Below are 11,215 nucleotides of genomic sequence, written 5' to 3' on the forward strand. Positions count from 1 at the left end.
CGCCCCCGGAGAAATGCAGAAAGATGCCAAGTCTTGGGGAGGGGTGGGAAAGCCCAACTTGTTCTGGTGCTTGTTTTAATTTTAGGAAGTAATTATTTCTTTCTTTTAAGACTGGTGGTGAAGGGAAGAAATACAAATAAAATGCAAATCTAAAGCAGGGCACAACGCTTGGCAACGCAGGCCGGGTGCAACTTTCTGATGCGGTTGAGATGCGGAGCCGGCAATGTCAAAACTTTGAAGATTAATGGATTACTTTGTTAATGACTCAAGGCGTCAGATTGGAGGTGCTTAAATGATTTGTGAGGTGCGAAGCGCTTGCCTGACAGTTCCAAACAATGAGAGGGGAGGGCGCAGGACGGGAACAAGCGGGGCAGAAGCCCTACAGGGTGAACAGAGCCGCGGTGGCTGCAGGAGCCGCGGCGCGGTAGGAACGAACGGCCAAGCGGCGACCGCAAGAGACGCAGCCACACAAACACTCTCTCACACACAAGCACAATCACTCACCCCAGATATCATTTCAGATTAGGAGGCAAAAGGGGAGCGAGCGAGTAGCGGAGATAAGCCTCCTCCTAAAAAAAAAAAGTGTAAATAATGCCTCTCCGGCCCCAATGAGGCGTTCCTTCTCGACTTTTTTGGATCAATCAAACAGACAGTGGCTTCTTTTGATTAAAGCCCAAATTGTCATTGGGCAGAGGCAATCATGTGACAGCCAATTCGGTCCAATTTCAACCTTGTCTCCATGAATTCAATAGTTTAATAGTAGCACGGTCCCCATACGGCTGTAATCAGTGAATTAGAAAAAAAACACCCCACGAGCGATCTTCTATGATTTTTTTTCTCCCTTCTTTCTGTCTCCCCCTTTTTTCTTTCTTTCTTTCTCTCTCTTTCTCTCTCGGTCCCCCCCTTCCCCTTCCTGGGCCTTGCTCCCCCCTCCCCCTCCCAGAAGCGCTAAATAAGAGGGAACTTTTTCTCCAAGGGGGCTGCGAGTTGAAGGCCATGAATTTCGAATTTGAGCGAGAGATTGGCTTTATCAATAGTCAGCCATCGCTCGCTGAGTGCCTGACATCTTTTCCCCCTGTCGGTGATACATTTCAAAGTTCATCAATCAAGAACTCGACGCTTTCACACTCGACACTGATTCCTCCTCCTTTTGAGCAGACCATCCCCAGCCTGAAACCGGGCAGCCACCCTCGCCACAGCAGCGGCAGCCGCCCCAAGCACAGCCCCAATGGCAACAGCGGTAGCCCAGTGCCAGCCGGCGCCCTCCAGCCTCCGGAGTACCCCTGGATGAAAGAGAAAAAGGCGTCCAAGAAAACCGCCCTGCCGCCGCCTGCTTCGGCCTCCGCCCTTGGACCAGCTTGCCTGAGCCATAAAGGTCAGTTGAAAGACTTTGCTGCACCATTCCGCTTCCCAAGGCTTCCCCACGATTTGTTTGTTCTCTCCCACCCTCCCCACTGCCTTCGCCTCTCTGTTGGAGCGTTGCCTTCCTAGCTCAGGCACTGAACCCTGAGGAAGGAAGCTGGTGGTGGGATCCACAGGCAAAAGCATCAGACACCAACCCTCTTTCGCCCCCACCCCAAGCAAAGTTTCTTTCCCCCTAACTTGTTTAGCGTGGGATGATTTATTTGAGTTGGAGGTGACCTCCTCTTGTCTCGCTGTCCTAGAGTTGGGATCCTTGACAGTAATGAAGAGTGATAGATTACTCTTGCTCAGCTAAGCAGCTGATGCATTAATTATAATTTGTGGTATGACTAATATCAAAGTTTGTTCGGCTAGGGGACCGTTTGGGAGATGGAGACGAAGCAGTTCCTTGAGCTGAGGGGAAAAGGGGTCCCGAAGAGCGGGCGCGCAAGGGGGCAACACAATGGCTTTGCTGCATTCTCGGGCGGCCATTTTGTTGCAGTTGAGATGTTTTTACGCTCTGGAGAGAAGGGGAGTGAAAGGCAGAGATTTCCAGTCACCAGTACCACACTGTTTTTTCGAGTGTCCTCAAAAGAACCAGCTGGGGCAAATCCTCCACCTTTCACCGCCTCCATGGCACGCATCTTTCTAACCAAGGTTGTTTTCTTCCTCAACAGAATCTCTGGAGATCTCCGAAAATGGCAGTGGGGGCTCCAGAAGACTGAGAACTGCGTATACCAACACTCAGCTTTTGGAGCTGGAGAAGGAATTTCATTTCAACAAGTACCTCTGTAGACCCAGGAGGGTGGAGATCGCAGCTCTCCTAGATCTGACGGAGAGGCAAGTCAAAGTTTGGTTTCAAAACAGGCGGATGAAGCACAAGAGGCAGACCCAGTGCAAGGAGAATCAGAGCAGCGAAGGGAAATGCAAAGGCTTGGAGGACCCCGAAAAAGCCGAAGAAGAGGAGGACGAGGAGGAAGAGGAGGAAGAGGAGGAAAAATCTCTTTTTGAGCAAGCCCTCAACGAAGTCTCGGGTGCTCTTTTGGACAGGGAAAGCTACGCTTTTCAACAGAATGCCCTGCCTCAGCCGCAGGCACCTCCAAGCATCCACAATGGAGAGTCCCAAACTTTTCCAGTCTCGCCTTTAACCAGCAATGAGAAAAATCTCAAACATTTTCAGCACCAGTCACCCACTGTTCCCAATTGCCTCTCAACAATGGGCCAGAACTGTGCAGCTGCCCTGAACAATGGCAGTCCGGAGGCCCTGGAAGTCCCTTCTTTGCAGGACTTCAGCGTTTTCTCTGCAGATTCTTGCCTACAGCTTTCTGACGCTGCTGTCTCCCCCAGTCTGCCAGGATCCCTCGACAGTCCTGTAGATATTTCAACCGACAGCTTTGACTTTTTCTCAGATACGCTCACCACAATTGACTTGCAGCACCTGAATTACTGAGAATGCACAGGTCTTTCTTCTTCATGCACCGAGGGTTATACCTTCTTCTTCTTCTTTTGTCCCCCCTCTCTCTCTCTCCTTAATTTTTATTTCCCTTCCCCCTTTGATCTGATTTCTTTCTCTTTGTCTGTTAGCATTTTCGGTTATCCTATCTGATGATATGTGGGGGAATTACAGTACTTTCCCTATGGCATTTAAGCCACATTCTAGCTCCTTCTATGAAAGCAATATATATGGCCTGTAAGAAAGTGATCATATAAAATTTGTATCTTCACTTTCTTTTTATTTTTGTATTACATTAAGGTGCATTGTCATAAGTATTTTTGGTAGAATAAATTCTTGTTTACTACAAGCACCTTCCTCTCTCTCTTTCTCTCTCTCTTCATATGTAGCACAAGGAGTTGCCCTCCCCCCTCCTTGGGTCTGAAATAAAGCCAAGAAATTTGGTTACAGACCTCTTTTCTTTTTTCTCTTGAGAAAAACTTATTGAAAGAAAGCTACTGAAATCCTTTACTTCCCTTTCTTCCCCATCCCCTCAAAATGCAGTGCTACAATTCTTCCCATAACTTAGAATATCTTTGACCCTTATTAAAAATAAACATTTCCTCCATTTAATACATACCATATATTAGAATTAAAAATACAAAAAAATACTGCTTTAGTGCTATTAAAAACTATTAAAAACACTGAGTTTGTCTCCTCTGGCACGCATATATATATGAAAGAGAATATTCTGCAAAAGAAAAAGAAAAAAAAAGTGCTCCTCAGGAGGATTGCTGCAGTTATGCAGACAGATAAAAATGTATATTTATATTAGTCACTGTGTTTATTCTTTCTGCCAACCATGTCTTGGAAAGAAATGTTGGTGCGGGGAACCAAGAAATGTACACTTCTGATGGATTTCCGTCCCAGACTTCCAAAGGTCCCAAGAAAAGAAATCTACAAAAGAGAGGAAATCAGACAAGCCATTTGGTAAAAGCTAGTTATTATTAACTGTGCAAGGCATATAAATTATGGATTTAAAAAAAATGGGTTTAAAGGACAAAAGCTCACGCTGAAAGTAGAGAAAAAGGCAGTCTCACCAAAACTAGGTTAACAAGTATACATTTCAGAAGACCTTTTAGCTATCCCCCCAAAGCACATAAAAATTGAAGAGATCTATCTAAAAGTGCTGTTAATTGAAGGTGCTGCTGCTGGTGGTGGTGCGTGTGCGTATGTGTGTATGTTTGTGTGTGTGTGTGTCCATCCTCTAATACAGTTTAATTTAATTCATTCATACAGGTTGATATGCTTTCTTTTGTGTCCTACAAGCTAGCAAACAGCCTGTGTTAGCAGATGAGGTTGGTTTTCTTGGTGTGTGTGCGCGCATGTATGAATCTATCTCTTTCTCCCCTTCTCTTGGTAAGAAGAAGGTGTATGTGCGTTTATGTAGGTACACAGAGATATGGAGAGGGGGGAAAAAATGATTCAGGCTTTACAAGGTCGCATTTGCCAGTCCTGCTCCGGCTGCATCTATTTTGATGGCAGATTGCTTCCCTGTTTTGCAACACATTTATGTGGGGTGGCGCATAACCGCGTGGGTAATAGCTGGAAGGACTGGGTGCAATTCTTCCTAACCTCATAAATCAAACGCTTTTTGTGAATGAGAATGTCGTCAAAGAGATCAATTGCAGGAACACATGCACAAATAAAAATCCTCTTACGTATTTGCTGGGGTAGGGGATCCCCGTCTAAAACCATTAAGCTTGGAAGCGGCTAGTCATAATTCATTTTTTATTGCTCTGTTAAAACAACTGCTTGGCTAAGCTTCAGGTGCAGCAGGGATTCCCCCTTTATTTTCCTCCCCCCCTCCCTTCTTCGCTTAGCACGAAGATCGAAGATCGCTGTTTCGGGGAAGAACGTTTTCTTTGAAGAAGCATCTTTTTGTTTTAGTTTATAGGCGTTTTTTACTTTATAGGCGAACCAGCAGGTTAGTGTGGGGAGCCTCCTATTCTACGGACAAAGAAGCTTTCGACACAAATCAATTGCCTCCAGATCCTAAGCAGATTTTCCCTTGAGACCAGAACTATGCTGAGACATATAGTTCTCACACACAAAAAGTGGGGGGGGGGGGAGAGAGGGGGGGGGGGAGAAATCCTAACAATGATTCCGGAATGTAAAGGTTTTCGGGGAAATTCTTGAGTGTCTTAACTAACTGATAAACGCAACAAAACGGCTTTGCTTCTTCGGAAGACCGAAAACAGCCTCGGAAAAAAAGGGGGATTGTAGGGACAAAGCGGCGGCCGGGGGGGGGGGAGGCGGAGGAAGAAAAAGGATCGGGTCTTGGAAAAGTCCCGAGAGGTGAAAGTTTGAAGCGAAGTCGTGTGTTCGAGAGTCAAGTTGGAAACCTTGCTAGCTGCATCCCAGCAAGGAACAAGCCGATTCCTTTCTCTTTTTCATCCCCTCCAAACTCGCCCCATTCTGCATTCTAGCAAGCGGACGTGGGGGGGGGGGCGGGGGGAGGCGGTTGTGTTGGCCTCAGAATGCACAGCTCTGGGGCAAAGGGAGTCTGACAAAGGGGGAAAGCTCTTTGGAACAATGGAGGAGAAAGCAGCAAGCAGGAGAAAGGGGGAGGGGAGGGAGAGGGAGGGAGGGAGAATGGATAGATATAAAATCGGGCCAAGAATAAAATTGTTCCAACAGTTAAGTGGACTGACAGGAAACAGTAAACAGTCTATTTTTCTTTTCAAAGTCACTTAGCAGGGGTTGTGTTTTTCTAGGGGGGGGGGAAAGATAAAATCTGTGTATACCTACATTCTTTCCTTTTAGCTACGATGTAAACAACAATGTGCTAACTTTACCGATCTGGTTAATATTTCTATTATTACCCAATGAATATGCTTCCAAGTCTTGAAAATTGGTCTATGAGTGTTATTGCAAATTATGAAAATGGTTTGCTAAACTTTGAAGTGGCAAAGTGATACTTTCTTTATTCTTCTGTTCCTAAAAGAAAGAGATCTGAGTGTAGACTCTGTAGACAATAAACCTCCAATCAAAGGGGAGGGTGGTTGTTGTTGTTTTTTAAGTGGCTGGAGCTGCAAATCAGAATTTAATTCTGTGTAGAAAATGCCAGAGACCTTGTTCTAAAAACATTAAGTGTGTCTTTATATCGCTCATAGCTAGATTTTAGCGTAGGCTTCACATTTTGAGCAATGTCTCCTGGGTCCTAACTTTCATAATTATCAAAATGGGAACATCAAGTTATCAGAAGAGCTAACATAGCACTGTAGCTTGTTAGGAAAGAAAATTGCAGTCTAATTAAACAATGTCTAGGACGGAATTTGGTATGTGAGTGAAATGATACTAACTAGTTAACTGTTTAGAACTGGCACAACGGTAAGTTGTTAATAAATGTAAATTGTCCATAAGGATATCAGAAGTTAGAAAAGAGTCATGCATAAACATTAATGCTTTGGGCTGGCCTCTTTGAAGCAAAAGTTTCCTGCTTGTTTTATCACTTAATTTCCTTCCTTTCTGTATAATATGAAGTCTCTGTGCGAACTTCTTTCTTCAAAACAAGAAAAGACCTATCAAAGCACTTAGTAAATAGTTGAGCACTTAGGCCCAGTGCTAAACTCAGAGAAAATTCGGTGACTTTAATGGCACCTTTCAAGAAGTAACTGGTTGGGTGGGAGAGAGAAGTCAACGAGAGGGCCGTCATCGTTTTGCTTTCCCTCGTCTTCTGCCACCAGGAAAGATGTACAGCAGCTTAAATGGGAATCACTCCCGGACCCTTGTCGCCTCTCAGCCCTTTTCCTCGGTCCCCTTCCTTTTAATCACGGGACATAGTTATTCAGTGTTGGTATTTCACAGAACATCCTGCCCTGTCTGATGTTTTCAAACCGGGTCTGTAGCCAATGGGGAGGGGAAAGGAGGGAAGGAAGAGGCAGGCGAGACCGCGCGTGATTGGCAGAGGGAGGGAGGTCGAGTGCTGGGAGGGAGGGAGGGAGGAGGCCGAGTGTTTGCACAGGCGCTCTGCCTCTTCAGCTGCTGAACTGGGCGGAATGGAAAACCGCTGCCAATGGCAGCCTTTGTAAGCGCTTCCTTTCCGCACCAAACAAGCACCAGGAGAAACCCGCAGCCTCGGCCCAGAGCCCTGACTTCAATTCAGTCACGTTCTTCCCACAGTCACCGCCCTTCTTGGGGGTATCCAGAGACCGCGTCCGCGGCAACAACAACAATGGCGTTGCGTCTTATTTCCATGCAAATAGCCGCGGGAGGTTGGACTAAGAGCCATGAACTCTTGTTGGTTTCGCCCCAGGTTCGGACACCGTCCCGAGCGAGGGAGGAAGGACCCTCGGTTGCCCCTTGTCCGGATATTAGCCTTCTCCCTGTTCCGCACGTGGGACAGGGTGCCGGAGAAGCTGCAACCGATTTGATGGCGAGCGCATTTGCCTACCTGCAGGCTCTGGGTCCTTCAATCCACGCTGGAGCAGCCCCCTCCGGCGGCGGCTCAGTGCTTTCTATTCTCACTGCTGTTGTTCCCGCGGCTGCTGCTCCAGGCTGAGCGCTTGGGCGCACACTGGCTCGCCGGCCCAGCTCTCCAAGCCCAACACGCTGGCTGAGAAGAGAGTGGGTGGGAGGGAGGCGGCGGCGGCGGCGGTGTCTGCGCGTCACCTTGATGAAGGGGCGCTCAGAATTTAAATGCCACAGCCAGGGTGATCCATCACCAGGAAGGAACCGGGCAACTTTGGCAGCCGCAGCAACCATTGGCTGCCGCCCTCACGTGGTCACCGCCTCACTGTACATTCATATCATTTTTCTTCTGGCCCCCATGGAGGAAGTGAGAAAGTTGGCACGGTCACCCAGGACTTGGAAGAGCCGGTCAATCGGTGATAGATGGACACGGCAAGGATGAATTCCTTCCTCGATTATCCGCCCATCCTCAACGGCGAGCCCACCACTTGCGCCTCCCGTGCCTATCACCGCCACCACCACCACCCCGAACATGGGATTACAACCACTTTTCAGTCGTGCGCTGTCAGCGCCAACAGCTGCAACGGGGATGATCGCTTTCTGGTGGGCAGGGGAGTTCAGATAAGCCCCCATCCCCACCACCAGGCTGGTACCGCCTACCAACATCACCCCAATTTGGGGGTGTCCTTCTCGCACCCCGGCTGCGGGTCCGGCTATGGCACACAGAACTTCACTGCGGGAGGCTATGGCCATTACCCACTCAGTCAAGAGGTGGAAATCAGTGGGGGCTACTCCCCGTGCGCTCCTACTCTCTACTCTGGAAATGTCTCTTCCTCCATGGTCCAGCATCCCCAGAGTTATGGTGGGGGCACAACCAATTCTACTCAGTACATTCATCCCTCTTTCGGAGAGGAGCAGCAGAATTTAACCCTCACTAATTTCAGCCACCCCTTGTCTCCTCTCCACTCCACCCATCCAGAAAGCTGCAGTTCTCCTTCTTCGGAAGTTTCTCCACCAGCCCAGACTTTCGACTGGATGAAAGTGAAGAGAAACCCTCCTAAAACAGGTTAGTCCTCATTTGCTGGGTGGTTAAGGCACTCTGTACTTTGAAAAGCTGCTAATTTGCAGACTGACCTGGCTGTCCTAGGTACCAGAAGGATCCCGAAGGCAACAGGTTATTAAAATGGACATTACACTCTGCTGTCACACCGTTAAAATTGTTAAATGTGAACAATTGTCCCTCCTTGGTTTTGAATCAACCTGGTTTGCCTGACATATCTAAATGGCTCTTATCAGGCAAGGTTGGCGGGGTGGTATGCAGAAGCCAAGCATAATGAAGTTAGTTTCTACTGATTCAAATAGACTTTGCTTTGGAATAAACATACATAGAATTGGCCCAGAAAACATCTTCTGCACCTAGCAACTACTAGAGCCATCCTCGATAAATGTCACCTATCAGTTAAGGCCTTTAAATCCATGCTTATGCGCAGCAGGATGTGATTGTATGACTTAAGCCTGATTTTTTTTTCCCCAGGGAAAGCTGGAGAGTATGGTTATGTGGGTCAGCCCAATACAGTTCGCACCAATTTCACCACCAAACAGTTGACAGAACTGGAGAAAGAATTCCACTTCAACAAATATCTTACCAGAGCACGAAGGGTGGAGATAGCAGCCTCTTTGCAACTCAATGAAACCCAGGTCAAGATCTGGTTCCAGAACCGCAGGATGAAGCAGAAGAAGAGGGAGAAAGAAGGCTTGCTTCCCATCTCTCCGGCCACACCAACTGGAAGTGAAGAGAAGGCAGAGGACTCCTCTGAAAAGTCCAGCTCATCCCCATGTACCCCTTCTCCTACTTCTTCTACCTCAGATACTATGACTACCTCAAATTGAACTCCACAGTTGCTACTCATTCTTCAGTCCCCGGCCCTCTGTGTTCAGCCCTAGAGTAGTTGATAGTGTCCCAATCCTATTTTTCTAAAGACTGAAGGGGACCCCCCTACCCCAAACTTCCTCTAGCCAAATTGGTTCCAGATCAAATCTTTTCCCACTGCCATCCCTCAAACAAATGCCTCCCCAAAGGAAACCTGGAAGCAAGCTTCATTGATTTTCCTGGAACCTTCTTCCAAATTGGTGGGCATAGTACAGGACTACTGAGTTAGGGGATGGAGAAATAATAGAAAGGGAATTTGTGGCATAGTATCACTGAGATTTAGCTACAGGTGATTTTGGCTAGAACAGGCCCCAACAGTTCAGGATCACAGCCTTATTTCAAGACTGAGGGTGTCCTTAATTCAGCATCAGGCTTTTTTCCTCCTCAGTGCTAAGTACAAGGATTTATTTATGTGTCTCCCATCTTTAGACTGCTTGTGAGAAAAGTCAAAAAGTGATTTTCGTAATGATAAAGTTGATAGACCAGAATGAAGTTGCCAAAGAACATTTATGTAGGCTGTCCTCCATGGCAGAGACAAAGAGGTTCGCAGTTCCAAAATGAGATGCACTATTGAAAGCGTTTACATGACTTCTAAAAAGTTCATGCTTTAATTTAATGTACCTGTTTTTTCGTGCGTATGTTGTTGGTTGTAAATATTTTGTTCAAGAGATTTATCTTTTTACAGATTTTCTAGAAATGTTTAGATTGATTATAAACTTAAAACAGGGTGGTTACATTCTCAAAACTTGATTCGATTTTATAGCAAAAAAGTGAAGTTGTCATGATCAAAGAAGTGTTCAGTTCTATCAGATACCTCAAAAAATATATATCATAGACTAGTATTCTTCCTTCAAAATAGTTAGATAAGAATGTTGAAATTGCACTAGATTTTTAAAAAAGAAACCTTGCTTATTTAGGTCTGCCCATCATTTTTTTTCTCAAAATCTCTATGGAATTATTCTTGACCCAAAACTATTATGCAGAAAATGGAGAGACTAGGCCTGCTCCCCAATTCCCATTTATCCTTCCTTAGATTTTTCAGCTGAACTTCTCAATGTGGCAACTGGCCCAAACGAATGTATAGTTCATGTGATTTGTGTATGGAACTTTGCATGATGCACAAAGTTTTCGTGTACTAAGTTAACACTGAGTTTTATCAGTTGTCCTTTGTGATTGAGTGCTTCTGACATTTTCTGTACAATCATTCAAGGTTCTGAGATTCTGTTTGGGGAGGGGAAGAGAATGGAATCCAGAGCAGGGTTTTACGGGTCCTAGAAATCTCTGTAATAAATATACTCTTGTAGCAGGCTCTTCTTCGCTTTGGTTCCTTTTTTGGCAGGAGAAGCCTAACCCATCAGCCCTCTCTCTTCCACTTTTGGCGCAAGCCAAATTCTTGCAACCTTGGGCTTCCAGGCCCCCAAGATTAAATCCAGTAACATTAGTTGGAGACCCCAGAGAGAACTTGCTGATCTTTTACTAAGAAAAAGAAGGGCAATGAACCAAATCCCAGCTCTTTTAGAAATACCTTGGTGGAAGCTTCCTGGGTCAAGTGCTAACCTTTTCACCCCAACTGCATGTTGACCTATGTGTAAACTAAGTCCTCTTCAAAAGCCGAAGCTGTCTTCAGCTGGTCTTGCCTTGCATCCCAAGCCACCAATGAAGAGATTTATATTTCCTTGTCTCTCAAGAAGGCCCGCTTTCCCCCTCCTTTCTTCTAAATTGCCAGAACGATCTTCCAGGCACAAACCTTGGAAGACAAGCTGGAGCAGGCAAGGAACAATCCAGCTGAAGAGCTCATTTTCTAGAGCAACTCTTTCCCGTGTGTCCTGTAACCCCAACCAAAATTTCCCTGGCAATTGGGAAAACTGGTTGGGGGAAGATGTCATGTACTTGCTGGGGGGAAAAAACAGACCTTTTATTAAAAACCTGTAGAGCCAATTCACTGGAGGGATTTCCTTCCTTCCTTTGTGATTTCTATT

At 46.3% G+C, this 11,215-nt stretch overlaps 2 protein-coding genes across 2 annotated transcripts; both read left to right on the forward strand.

The window, feature by feature from the left end:
- The first annotated feature begins 981 nt into the window (after positions 1-981).
- HOXA2 (homeobox A2) lies at positions 982-2,988 on the forward strand. Its single transcript, XM_083376105.1, has 2 exons — positions 982-1,375; positions 2,079-2,988. The coding sequence occupies exons 1-2, from the start codon at positions 997-999 to the stop codon at positions 2,849-2,851; spliced, it is 1,152 nt and encodes a 383-aa protein (XP_083232231.1). The 5' UTR covers positions 982-996; the 3' UTR covers positions 2,852-2,988.
- A 4,741-nt stretch (positions 2,989-7,729) lies between these two features.
- On the forward strand, positions 7,730-9,196 carry HOXA1 (homeobox A1; the record flags this gene model as incomplete). The annotated part of the gene is made up of 2 exons (XM_083378715.1): positions 7,730-8,372; positions 8,841-9,196. The coding sequence occupies 2 exons, from the start codon at positions 7,730-7,732 to the stop codon at positions 9,194-9,196; spliced, it is 999 nt and encodes a 332-aa protein (XP_083234841.1).
- Positions 9,197-11,215: the final 2,019 nt, after the last annotated feature.

The sequence above is a fragment of the Vipera ursinii genome (assembly GCF_947247035.1).
Source record: "Vipera ursinii genome assembly, chromosome: Z".
NCBI classification, from domain to species: Eukaryota; Metazoa; Chordata; class Lepidosauria; order Squamata; family Viperidae; genus Vipera; species Vipera ursinii.